We start from the raw sequence: 14,710 nt of genomic DNA on the forward strand, positions 1-14,710 counted from the left end.
GCTGTAAAGCACTGTAAAGCAGTATATAAGCCTAAGTGCTATTGATATTTCTATTGTGAATGTTTTTAAAATTCTGAGAGGAGTGAAACAGCAATGAAAGAGTACAGTCTGAATTCTTCATCCTTCATTTCCTTCAATAACTACTCTCCAATAGTCTCTGAACATAGTCTACAAAATACTGAGGAAGATCTATCTTTGTGAAGTAAGTTTACCTCACACTGGCAACACATTTATTTTATTCATAAGGTTGGATATGCTTTTGGGGGGATGGGAAAACAACTTCTGAGGGTGTTTCCTACATGTCTTAGCAGCAGATTCTTAACAGGTTAGGCAAATGGCTCAGATATGCAATGCCTAAACCACTGAGAATTTAACAATTCATGACAATACTTTAAAGTGTGCTTGGAAAGCAATCGTGTAGATTTTTCAGTCTCCATATCCTGGGAACCAGGTCTCTGCATGGGTTAGTAACTACCACTTGGGTCAATTTTAACATACTTTTCACGTAGAGCATTTTGCGTAGTTCAAGATGGAATGTGCTCAAGGCACTTAGAATGCTATAAATCCATTTGACTCATGAGCAGCCATGTTCTAACAGTAACCGTTCAACTGCACTCCTCTCTAGCATTGTCATCTGGGAAGCTAGCAATAGCTGAAAACCAAAAAGCACACACACACACACACACTCCCCAGGCTGCTCTTTCAGGGGAAGCGCAAACCATCAAACAAAAAGATGAACTTAATTTCCAAAGCCAGATATCCTCTTACTTGTGTCTTTATCCAGAGTTAGGCAATGCCCCAGAGAATGCTGATGCAAAGGTACCTATAATATTTCTCTGCCTGGGTATGTTCCGATACAGAATGCCATTACCACCACAGGGATCAGACCTGCAATTCTATTCTACAGCAAATCTGCAGACTGGCTATTCTAATATTGTGCTTGTGATTGTGCTTTATCTCATCCTTCTTATTCAGGTAGTCCTCAAGCACAATTGAGCCTCAAATTTCCATTGCTAAGCAAGACAGTTGAGTTTTGCCACAGTTCTTTAAGTGAACCACTGCATTTGTAATGTTTGTAATACAGTTGTTAAGTGAATCTGGCTTCCCCATTGAGTTTGTTTGTCAGAAGGTCTCAAAAGGTGATCGCTTGATCCTGGGACACTGCAACTATCATAAATATGAACCAACTGCAAACCATTCAAATTGTGATTGTGTGACCATGGGGATACTTGCAACAATCGTAAGGGTGAAAAACAGTCATAAGTCACTTTTTTCAATGCTGTTGTAACTTCAAATGATCACTGAACCAATGGTTGCAAGTCAAGGATTACTGGTAGAATTACTTTGTCTGAGCCACTTCCTGAATGCAATCTAACTGTTCTAGACTTTAAAATAATGTTCCTGCATTTCTCTTTTAAGGTCAACTTATTTTCCTATACCAAAAAAAAACACAACATAAATAAATACCTCACATGGAGGACAAGGGTTCAGTTATCTGTGTCACATTCAGAAAAATATGCATGGATCCACTCTTTTGTTCTTTATTCGATCAAAAGATGTCAACCATAGGACCGACCCTAAAGCCACTAGAGGCACCTGAATATCAACTCTGGTGAAATAAGAGAATTGTAAAGGTATGGGCCAGGGGTGCTATTCAGCAGGTTCTGACAGGTTCTGGAGAACCGGTTGCGGAAATTTTGAGTAGTTCGGAGAACCAGCAAGTACCACCTCTGGCTGGCCCCAGAGTGGGGTGGGAATGGAGATTTTGCAGTATCCTTCCCCTGCCAGGCCCACCAAGCCCACCAAGCCACGCCCACAGAACTGGTAGTAAAAAAAAATGAATTCCACCACTGGTACGGGATACCTTGGGCAAGGCTGAAGGTGTTTTCCTCCGCCATCAGTATTGCAGGCTTCTCTTTCTTCGGTTTCAGGACATTCCCTGCCAGCTCCAAGAGCTTCATGCTTTATAATCCTCCTTCTGCTGCGGAATCCTGGTGAGAGATCCCCTGAGTAACAAGTCTTTGAACAGGAGCTCCAAGAAGACCAGCCTGATGTTTCACAGTCTTTAGGCATAACGCAGGAGCGAAAGGTCAAAGGGATGGCTTCTTGCATACAAAGGCTGTGATAAGAAAGCGTTTTGTTAGAAACAAATCCTGAAGAGTTATCACTCAAGAGCAAAAAAAAACAAAAACAAAAAAACACTACAACCAGTCCATAATAATTAGATTTCCCCAGTTACATTTTATCCATCCCTAATTTGTTATCTCTTGCCAAAAGTAGAAGAGATTAAGGAAACCAAAGAGACATTGCAGGAGTAAGAATGTACATGTGGTTCAATTAAAGGACTATTTTAAACTAATATAAGAGCATGGCAACATTGAAATGATTCCAATATTACTATCTCATTGATCTAAGACTGTTTTTTGTAAAGTTGAAGTATGTAGGCCATGCAAATGTCATTCAGAAAATTTCCCCTAATAAGTTTCTTCTTCAAATAATTAAGACTGGGGTGTAAATTTCTTGAAATGAGAAACAAGCTCAACAGCCCCTCTCTGTATAAATGTCTCATGATGCCACAATTTTGTAACAGGATCACAGCATTTAATCACATATAATGTGAGGTTAATTACACTAAATGTAGCATAAAATTGCAAAGCTGCTAAAGGGTCATTTCTGCTTTGTAAACCGGAAATTAATATAACTGGTATTTGCTACATAAAAATGTAAAAACAGATCTTTCAGATAGCTTGTTTGAAATTATTATTATTATCATCATGATTTGTTGCAAAGCCAGCCAGATGTTTAGGTTGGATTTGGCCTATTTATCCCCTTGCTAACTTCTTCATTTGGTTATTCTTGTAGGCCAAATTTGGTTTTTCCAGTACTCATCAAGCCTATCTTCAGTGCATCTTCTTCACTATCCTTCAGATATTTTTCCAATAACCTTTTTTCCTTTTTATCCATCGGATGTAATTGCAACATTCCATGCCCAGCCATTTTCCTTGGTAAGTAGAGTCTGTCAACATTGCTGCATGGATGAATGATATACACTGTCATTATTTTTCTGCTCCTCCTAGCCAAGGCTTTTAGTTTTGCTTGAGTCCAGTATACTATTCCATCAGTGTATGTAATGACTGAAATTTCCCAGGTATTAATTGCCTTCATGGTATTTCCTCCATTGAGTTTGGATTTTAATATCTTCTTCAGTTCCGGGATGCATTCACTTCTAACCACCTTCTTGACTTCAACGTGTTTGATGTTGTCAACTTGAAGGATATTATTATTATTACTATTAGAGATGGGCGTTGCAGCAGGGGTACTCAGCAAAGCAATCGTTCTATTCATATCCCTGCAAATAGCAATACGACAAACAGATAAGGTAGTCTTTGTTTTTCTTATTGCTGAGAGTGTCATCATCGCTACTTTCTTCCATTCTTTTGCTTCAAGGCCCAATAACTTCATTTCAGACAAAGGAAGGAAGCAGTGATTGGTACTTGCGTGGCCTTGAACAAGCATCTTCACCTACTGGAAATGAGATTTGGAATATATCTTTCAGGACCCTCAGTGGAGAAATTACTTTTGATAACAAATAATTTCCATCACTCCAAAAAGCAGAATGAAAATGGTAAAATGATACATCAAAACATATATTACAGAAAAGAAAAGATCAGATCTCTCTTCTAACAACCATCTTATTAGATAGCTGTATCATTCAGGATCATGGGCAGGCAAGTGCGCACCACAGAACAATTGAAATTATAGTGCTATGTTATTGGTGTTCCAGGCTATGTGAGCATGGACCCACTCACAGACTCATAAATCACTCCTTCATGATGGCATATTATATCGGGTTGATCCCTGGGCCAGGGACTTCTACTGATCTTGAATCTTTTGCCCCAGTCAGATTCTTTTTTCAAACTATAAGGATGAAGTGGTCAGGGAAGATTATTAAATGAATCATCTGACTACCATTATCCAATCAGGTATCTACATGCCTAAACTGATTCAGAAACACTATCATAAATTTCAATATATCATAGGAAACAAGAATCTGTATAACCTATGCAAAAGCTGGTCTAGAAGAGGAAAGAATTCAAATCTGTACCAAAATGAGTTCATGAAATGAATGAATGGAAACCTTTGTCAGGGATCTTTTTCTCTTGAAATATATATTTACCGTAGTAACAAATGAAAATGCTGCCAAAAGCACTGTTTAAAATGATTTGGTTTTAACGTATGTGCTTATGTCTTTCTCCAGTCATGAGTCATAGGGCAAATTAATCTGGTCTATACAGGAATTTAAGTACAGAGACTCCTGTGCAATTACAATACTGCAAAATAATTCAAGCAAGATTGGAAGGTGGCTATATCTTTAATATTTACAGATCCTTCACATCCTGGACATAAACTGTTTCAACTCGTACCTTCAAAACGATGCTATAGAGCACTGCACAACAGAACAACTAGACACAAGAACAGTTTTTTCCCGAAGGCCATCACTCTGCTAAACAAATAATTCCCTCAACACTGTCAAACTATTTACTAAATCTGCACTACTATTAATCTTCTCATCATTCCCATCACCCATCTCTTTCCACTTATGACTGTAACTTTGTTGCTTGTATCCTTATGATTTATACTGATATTGATTGTTTCCTGATTGCTTATTTGTAGCCTATGACTATCATTAAGTGTTGTATCATTAAGTGTTAAATTTGTACCCTATGACTATCATTAAGTGTTGTAAGTGTTGTACCTTGATGAACGTATCTTTTCTTTTATGTACACTGAGAGCATATGCACCAAGACAAATTCCTTGTGTGTCTAATCACACTTGGCCAATAAAAAAAAATTCTAATGCTATGTAAGACAAAAACCACAGGAACTATAGGGACAATTTACACTTAACAGAGCTCTAAAACAACATGCCTTTTGTCTAAATCACACACAAATAAGAAGACATATACAATATAATAAACAAAAAGTCACAAATACCCTAATAAATACATTTCTATTCCACTGGTCCTGCAAATATTCCAGTCACATTAATAAACTCCTTCTATCCCTTTCTTATTCTCTTCTAGTGAGATCTGGGAATTACAGATCAGGTAAAGGGGTCATATAAAGGAAATGCGGAAGATTGAAAAGGATCCACAGCCAGCCATGATTTCAGCAGCAACATTTGTTATATTTTCTGTCTAACCTAATACGAGCTATCAATAGCTCGTATTTTACCTATCATTTCTTGTCACTTGCTGTTGGAATACTTTTGTATTCAAATTATTATTTCCATTTATTCACTTAGTACATTTACATTACAGGAATGATAAGAAAATTAACCCAGAAAAAGTTGACAGAAGGAAACATTAAACTTTTATTAGAAAGACATGACAAAGTTCCTGTTCTATAAAAGGTAAATTTTAATTATTGGGCTAATTTAAAATAAGTTTTTTAAATTGTATTTTAAACTTGTATATTGTATTGTCGGTTTTATTATGCCTGTACACCGCCCTGAGTCCTTCGGGAGAAGGGCGGTATAAAAATCAAATAAAATAAATAATAAATAAATAAATAAATAAACCAGCAAGTACCACCTCTGGCTGGCCCCAGAGTGGGGTGGGAATGGAGATTTTGCAGTATCCTTCCCCTGCCAGGCCCACCAAGCCCACCAAGCCACGCCACAGAACTGGTAGTAAAAAAAAATGAATTCCACCACTGGTACGGGATACCTTGGGCAAGGCTGAAGGTGTTTTCCTCCGCCATCAGTATTGCAGGCTTCTCTTTCTTCGGTTTCAGGACATTCCCTGCCAGCTCCAAGAGCTTCATGCTTTATAATCCTCCTTCTGCTGCGGAATCCTGGTGAGAGATCCCCTGAGTAACAAGTCTTTGAACAGGAGCTCCAAGAAGACCAGCCTGATGTTTCACAGTCTTTAGGCATAACGCAGGAGCGAAAGGTCAAAGGGATGGCTTCTTGCATACAAAGGCTGTGATAAGAAAGCGTTTTGTTAGAAACAAATCCTGAAGAGTTATCACTCAAGAGCAAAACAAAAAAAAACAAAAAAAAAACACTACAACCAGTCCATAATAATTAGATTTCCCCAGTTACATTTTATCCATCCCTAATTTGTTATCTCTTGCCAAAAGTAGAAGAGATTAAGGAAACCAAAGAGACATTGCAGGAGTAAGAATGTACACTAAATGTAGCATAAAATTGCAAAGCTGCTAAAGGGTCATTTCTGCTTTGTAAACCGGAAATTAATATAACTGGTATTTGCTACATAAAAATGTAAAAACAGATCTTTCAGATAGCTTATTTGAAATTATTATTATTATCATCATGATTTGTTGCAAAGCCAGCCAGATGTTTAGGTTGGATTTGGCCTATTTATCCTTGCTAACTTCTTCATTTGGTTATTCTTGTAGGCCAAATTTGGTTTTTCCAGTACTCATCAAGCCTATCTTCAGTGCATCTTCTTCACTATCCTTCAGATATTTTTCCAATAACCTTTTTTCCTTTTTATCCATCGGATGTAATTGCAACATTCCATGCCCAGCCATTTTCCTTGGTAAGTAGAGTCTGTCAACATTGCTGCATGGATGAATGATATACACTGTCATTATTTTTCTGGTCCTCCTAGCCAAGGCTTTTAGTTTTGCTTGAGTCCAGTATACTATTCCATCAGTGTATGTAATGACTGAAATTTCCCAGGTATTAATTGCCTTCATGGTATTTTCTCCATTGAGTTTGGATTTTAATATCTTCTTCAGTTCCGGGATGCATTCACTTCTAACCACCTTCTTGACTTCAACGTGTTTGATGTTGTCAACTTGAAGGATATTATTATTATTACTATTAGAGATGGGCGTTGCAGCAGGGGTACTCAGCAAAGCAATCGTTCTATTCATATCCCTGCAAATAGCAATACGACAAACAGATAAGGTAGTCTTTGTTTTTCTTATTGCTGAGAGTGTCATCATCGCTACTTTCTTCCATTCTTTTGCTTCAAGGCCCAATAACTTCATTTCAGACAAAGAAAGGAAGCAGTGATTGGTACTTGCATGGCCTTGAACAAGCATCTTCATCTACTGGAAATGAGATTTGGAATATATCTTTCAGGACCCTCAGTGGAGAAATTACTTTTGATAACAAATAATTTCCATCACTCCAAAAAGCAGAATGAAAATGGTAAAATGATACATCAAAACATATATTACAGAAAAGAAAAGATCAGATCTCTCTTCTAACAACCATCTTATTAGATAGCTGTATCATTCAGGATCATGGGCAGGCAAGTGCGCACCACAGAACAATTGAAATTATAGTGCTATGTTATTGGTGTTCCAGGCTATGTGAGCATGGACCCACTCACAGACTCATAAATCACTCCTTCATGATGGCATATTATATCGGGTTGATCCCTGGGCCAGGGACTTCTACTGATCTTGAATCTTTTGCCCCAGTCAGATTCTTTTTTCAAACTATAAGGATGAAGTGGTCAGGGAAGATTATTAAATGAATCATCTGACTACCATTATCCAATCAGGTATCTACATGCCTAAACTGATTCAGAAACACTATCATAAATTTCAATATATCATAGGAAACAAGAATCTGTATAACCTATGCAAAAGCTGGTCTAGAAGAGGAAAGAATTCAAATCTGTACCAAAATGAGTTCATGAAATGAATGAATGGAAACCTTTGTCAGGATCTTTTCTCTTGAAATATATATTTACCGTAGTAACAAATGAAAATGCTGCCAAAAGCACTGTTTAAAATGATTTGGTTTTAACGTATGTGCTTATGTCTTTCTCCAGTCATGAGTCATAGGGCAAATTAATCTGGTCTATACAGGAATTTAAGTACAGAGACTCCTGTGCAATTACAATACTGCAAAATAATTCAAGCAAGATTGGAAGGTGGCTATATCTTTAATATTTACAGATCCTTCACATCCTGGACATAAACTGTTTCAACTCGTACCTTCAAAACGATGCTATAGAGCACTGCACAACAGAACAACTAGACACAAGAACAGTTTTTTCCCGAAGGCCATCACTCTGCTAAACAAATAATTCCCTCAACACTGTCAAACTATTTACTAAATCTGCACTACTATTAATCTTCTCATCATTCCCATCACCCATCTCTTTCCACTTATGACTGTAACTTTGTTGCTTGTATCCTTATGATTTATACTGATATTGATTGTTTCCTGATTGCTTATTTGTAGCCTATGACTATCATTAAGTGTTGTATCATTAAGTGTTAAATTTGTACCCTATGACTATCATTAAGTGTTGTAAGTGTTGTACCTTGATGAAGGTATCTTTCTTTTATGTATACTGAGAGCGTATGCACCAAGACAAATTCCTTGTGTGTCTAATCACACTTGGCCAATAAAAAAAAATTCTAATGCTATGTAAGACAAAAACCACAGGAACTATAGGGACAATTTACACTTAACAGAGCTCTAAAACAACATGCCTTTTGTCTAAATCACACACAAATAAGAAGACATATACAATATAATAAACAAAAAGTCACAAATACCCTAATAAATACATTTCTATTCCACTGGTCCTGCAAATATTCCAGTCACATTAATAAACTCCTTCTATCCCTTTCTTATTCTCTTCTAGTGAGATCTGGGAATTACAGGTCAGGTAAAGGGGTCATATAAAGGAAATGCGGAAGATTGAGAAGGATCCACAGCCAGCCATGATTTCAGCAGCAACATTTGTTATATTTTCTGTCTAACCTAATACGAGCTATCAATAGCTCGTATTTTACCTATCATTTCTTGTCACTTGCTGTTGGAATACTTTTGTATTCAAATTATTATTTCCATTTATTCACTTAGTACATTTACATTACAGGAATGATAAGAAAATTAACCCAGAAAAAGTTGACAGAAGGAAACATTAAACTTTTATTAGAAAGACATGACAAAGTTCCTGTTCTATAAAAAGCTAAATTTTAATATGGTAATAGACATTGTGCTGATGGAATTATTATCTCCCTATTATTGGCAAGAAATTGTATTGAAAAAGATTAATCTTACTAGCTAGTCCACAACTATAGAATTTATATATATATATTTTAAATCAGGGGTCACCAACATTTTGGACCTCAGGGACCACTAAATTCATAATTTTAAATCCCGTGGACCACTAATATGATCTGCCTAATGACCGGCTGGGTGGGTGTGGCAAGATGGTCATGTGACTGGATGGGCATGGCCAACTCAATGTCATTCACATTGAGGGGTGCCTTGCCAACCTCTACTTGCCACTCCTCACCCTGGGCTTCTTAGGGCCCCAACAGGAAGCAGAAGTTGGAGCTAAGCAGCTACCATGAGAAAGAGTTGGCAAAACAGATCAGTTCCAATTGGTTCTGACCAAGAAGGAGGCTCAGCAGAAGCACCTCACTGAGGACTATGAGCATAGGCTTTCCAAGCAGAGGGAAGACCTGCAGGAGTGCAAGGCCAAGTACCAGCACCTGGAGGTTCAGCGGGCTGAGATGGTCAGCCAGTTCCAGGCCATGAGGCAGTCCCACTGGAACAAGGCCCTCCAGCTCTTTGCCACCAGCGGAGTTTCCCTCCAATCTTCACCCAAAGCCCTGCACCAGGAGGCTGAAGCAGACCCCAAGTCGGAATTTCTGCCCCCCTCCGACCCACACAAAAAGACCCTGAAAGGGGACACTCTCTGCAGCAACACAAATGTTCATTGCACGTATCCGGCCCAGGGGCCGTATTTTAAGGACCCCTGATTTAGTACAATATAAAAAAATATATATATTTTTCTGCGGATCACCAAAATTTTCTCGCGGACCACCAGTGGTCCACGGACCACCAGTTGGTGACCGCTGTTTTAAACAACAGCCAACCTTTTTCAGCTCTAAAATGCAAAAATCTGCTTGAATTGGAATTTGATAGTTGTATAAACAAATTTTTGGTTGATGGTCAGGGTAGTTACAACAAACAATTCAACTCTAAACTCTTCCATATTTATCAATGTCATTTCTCTGTAACTAGATTTGCAACATTAGATTAGCATGAATATTGATTCGCCCTAAATTATCAGATTAGAAGAGACAATACCATAACAAAATATATATTCCTTTTGTTAGCCTGTCAATTTATAATTGATTTCCATGCAGTAGCCTAAGCAAGATTTACTCATCTCTATACATTGGTACAGTTCAATCTTCGACATTCCTATTAATTTCCAGTATTAATACATGTAAAAGTAACCCTTGCAACATTTTTTATCTCTCAATGCCCAACCAGATTCCTTTGGGGTAATTCAATCCAAGTTATGGGAACATAATATTCTTCCATCATTGTTCCACTATAATTAGCATTTGGAGGAATCCAGGCCCTGTCCTGGAGGAAAGAATGAATCTTCAAAACCAAAAGGTTTTGATAGTCCTATTCTCCCTGAATTGCCTTTTAAAGTTGTCCAAATTAACAAACCTCTGCATCTCTTTTAGGAAACATTGCTTCTTTTATTGATTTGAATCCCCTTCTTACTTGTTTGTCCCAATGATATGACAGAGAGAGAAAAAAACTTTTTTTTTTCCTGAAGAAGCAATGGCTATCACTTCCAGAGCAACAATGGTGGAATGAAGACAAGCACATCGGAATAAGGTCCCAGTGAATGGATCAGCATCTCAGAATTCCGCTCCAAAGAATTAATAGATAAAATGGTAAGTTACTATGTTAAAAATAAAGGATGGGAATATAAAACTGATTTATTTGATCAAGGTGTATACATGTATTTGTGTTTGTGTGTGTAGCTGTATGTGTGTATAAATACATACACACATATACACATATGTAATAAATATATATTGATGAGATATGGGTGGAAGAGATTGTTTATTGAAATATCACAGAAGGTGATAAGATACTGAAAAGATAATGTTTGATAGAAGGAGGTCTGTCTGTCTGTCTGTCTGTCTGTCTGTCTATCTATCTATCTATCTATCTATCTATCTATCTATCTATCTATTTATTTATTTATTTATTTTATTTTATTTTATTTATTAAATTTTTATACCGCCCTTCTCCCAAAGGACTCAGGGCGGTGTACAGCCAAAATAAAACACAATATATATACAATTAAAACCAAAATTTAAAATAGAGCATATTACAAAAAGGCCGATATTTAAAATTTAAATTTAAAATTTATAAATTTAAAACCCCACAACAATAAAAAACCCAGTTTAAAATATTAAAAACCATTATGCCAGTCCAGCTTGAATAAATAAGTGTGTTTTTAGCTCATGGCGAAAGGTCCGAAGATCAGGCACTTGGCGTAGGCCAGGGGGAAGTTCATTCCAGAGCGTCGATGCTCCAACAGAGAAGGCCCTACTCCTGGGGGCCGCCAGCTGACACTGTTTGGCGGACGGCACCCTGAGGATACCTTCTCTGTGAGAGCGTACGGGTCGGTGGGAGGCATAAGGTAACAGCAGGCGGTCTCGTAAGTACCCGAGTCCTAAGCCATGGATTTACCACTATCTATCTACCGCTATCTACCTACCTACCCACTGCTATCTATCTATCTATCTATCTATCTATCTATCTATCTATCTATCTATCTATCTATCTATCTATCTATCCATCCATCCATCTATCCATACATACATACACACATTTCATCTTATTAATCAACAAATTATAAAGCCTAATGATTCAATCCTAATCATCAAAAGACCATTAAGAATTTCCAGTAAGAACACACACACACACACACACACACACACACACACACACATGTTAATATATATTAAAGAAAAAAAGAAAAACGTCTCAATTTTCACTTTGTCTTTGTCATGTATGATTTTTATGGAACTCAATCTACTTTTGTCTCCGTTGTCTTTTCTCCAAACCACAGAGTCCCAAATAAGAAAGGCTGTTATACAACCTAATAGAACATATTTCAGGTCTTCTGCTTTTATGAATCTGTGGTAGTCATAAATGGGTAGGAATTACTTGAATTACTTCTGCCACGCATCTGTGTCTCTTTTGATAATCAGCAGTCGAGTGATTTGAAATATCTGAAATGGCCTTTGTAATTGCTATAGGCAATGAATGCTATCTGCTTCCTTTAGCAGAAAATATGGGTTGAAACTCTGCCAAAAAGAAAAAGGAGAAACTCTAAAATGGTATTATCTCTCTGAACTATTTGATCCTGATTACCCTATTACTAAATAAGAGTAAATATAAAATATTACTGGAAATTGCAGAATATAGACTTGGTACACAAAAACAGATAGAATCAGAGAAATGCAACATTGAAAATAATTGTGAAGATGATGTAGCCCAGCTCTCTGTTCTCTGCTACAGCAACCTTGACAGGTGGCTGTTCAGCCTCTGCTCACATAATTGGCAGCAGATGGTCCTCCATCTTCCCATGGTAGGCTGTTCCATTAGAAAACAGCCCTTCCATTTAGGAAATGTAACTGCCTTTCAAGAAAAGATTTGTCATGAACAAAGAAGACAACTTACCTCAATATAGCATTTTTCCCATCATTTCTTGTGCATCTCACCTGCCTTGTTTGATAACCAATCTCTATATCCCAAGCCCTGGAACTGTAGTGGGACCTAAACTTGTGAGAATGCTGCAAATTTTCAACCATTTCAAGCTTAAAAGTGCTTCGCTCTATTGAATCGGAACTGAAATCCAGAATGGTTCTCCCAACCATGTTAAGCTCCTTCAGATGAGGCAACCGGCATTTACTCCAAGGTCCGACTTTAAGACTGTAGGAATATTCCTCTTCCTCATGAGGACAAGACATGGAAACCCCACATACTCTGGACTCAGTGAGATTTGGACATTTGCTTCCACCGTAGAGTGGAGGAGCAATAATAAAACGAGTTCTATGCTGTATACTTTTTCCACAATGTTTGCTACATTCAGACCAGGCAGAAAATTCGGATACGACGCAATCTCGTGGGCAAGGTACCAGACAGGCTTGTTCTGTAGATGGCTGAAGAGTAAAATATCCACAAATCTCCTTTGAAACCACTGTTCTATTCAACTTTTGTATGCATTGCACAGTTCTGTGTTGTAATCCATGCTGTGCAGTTACACACTCTGAAGTCCTTGGCTTGACTTCACCGTGGGCAAAAGGGACTAGAATGCATATGCTCCATTCTGAAACTTCCCACTCAAAGAGTTCAAGGTGCCAATCACATATTTTAAAACAGCTCCTCTGGCATTCAGGTCTATCACTTTGTTCACAGTTTGAATGATGGGTTGTCCAGCCTTCTGAGTGTACACACCAAACTACTCGGCTCTGAACACCACCTGAACCACAGTCACCAATACATCGTCCCCAGTGACCTAAAAAAGAAAAAGAATAAGAGATCTTAAGGATGTTATTAAGTCTAACGTCTGTTTTCATGATGAAACAAACAGAAAAGTAGAACATACGATGATGATATAGATCAGAGCCCAGTGGTCTAAGAACTGGTTCAATCTAGTAGAAGTAGCTTGGGTTCATTTCTATCATGCCTGCAACTTTCCTAGTCAGAACTTTCAGAACTAGAAGGTGAATAATAGCTCAGAAAATAAAAAAGAGAATTTTTTTCTTATTTCGGAGGCTAAGAGAAGTTATTTGCAAACACATTTATACTAATCATTCTATTTCCTTTAAGGGTGAATACTGTTTTTTGCACATATCATGTGTCCCCAAAAATAAGACCCTGTCTTATATTTTTTTGAACCCTGAAATAAACGCTTGCCTTTATTGCCATGCGCTCAAAAGCCAGATTGGGCTTATTATCAGAGGATGTCTTATTTTGGGGGAAACGGGTAGTATAAAAATAAGTAGTAGTAAGCCAAAGTTTAAAAAAAGGGAAGGAGGGCTAATTAATCTAATTTATATCAAACCAGTTATAAATTTTCAAGGGAGGGAGGGAAGGAGGAAGGGAGGACGATTTAATGATGTTCTCTGCCAGCTTCCCACAAGGAAATTCAATGGGGAAGATAACAGGAAGTCAGAAGTCACTCCTGCTCCAACTGCTTTTTTGCCCTTAGTCATTTTGTTTCTCTGTTTAAGTAAGGAAATATCTCTAAAATAATGATTCAATGGGGGGCACGGATTGTCTAGTATAGAGACAACCCATGCTAAGAGTAGTTGTAAATACTACTCTTGTATCTTCTAACAGCTCTTGTCATGTTCTGCAACCAAAAGTCAACTCCGCAATTACTCAAATTGTACCACAATCCAAACCTGTTCACTATTATAATCTTTCTCTAAATCAATACACACGCAATAAGCTTTCTTTCTCACACTCATACATTTATAAAAGATCTGTTCAGTACAGAAAGATCTACATACTACCTGCCCCAGCTTAAAAATCATATTTCACAAAATTTGTTATCACCTCTTATATACCTTTCCTTTTCAGCTGTAGTAATCCCTTATCCGTTTGTGTTCATTCTTATTGTTTTTCCTTTTGCATGAAGGAACAATTATTTCAGTCATCAGTTATAGATGCAGTCTTCAAACATACTTTAGATAAATGATAAATCCTCTTCCTAACAAAGTACATCTATGTTTTAACATCTCTCAAATAAACACAGTCTGCATTTTATTTTTAGTCCTAACAATTTTCCATAATTTTCCCAGAAATTTTGACTTTTATTTTCAATTTTTTTGTTTCTTGGGAGACTTGCAGGAATCATTCACTATCATT

General features: G+C 37.4%; 1 protein-coding gene across 1 annotated transcript in view; it reads right to left on the reverse strand.

The window, feature by feature from the left end:
* THSD7B (thrombospondin type 1 domain containing 7B) overlaps positions 1–14,314 on the reverse strand; it is a 376,479-nt gene extending 362,165 nt beyond the window's left edge. Inside the window, exons 1-3 of the mRNA XM_058193966.1 lie at positions 14,305–14,314; positions 12,515–13,352; positions 5,730–5,984 (exon numbers count right to left, since the gene is read on the reverse strand). Coding sequence (XP_058049949.1) covers positions 5,730–5,984; positions 12,515–13,352; positions 14,305–14,314 — 1,103 coding nt within the window. The remainder of the gene's footprint in view (positions 1–5,729; positions 5,985–12,514; positions 13,353–14,304) is intronic.
* Between the last annotated feature and the right edge of the window lie 396 nt (positions 14,315–14,710).

This window comes from Ahaetulla prasina, chromosome 1 (genome assembly GCF_028640845.1).
Source record: "Ahaetulla prasina isolate Xishuangbanna chromosome 1, ASM2864084v1, whole genome shotgun sequence".
In the NCBI taxonomy this organism is placed as follows: domain Eukaryota; kingdom Metazoa; phylum Chordata; class Lepidosauria; order Squamata; family Colubridae; genus Ahaetulla; species Ahaetulla prasina.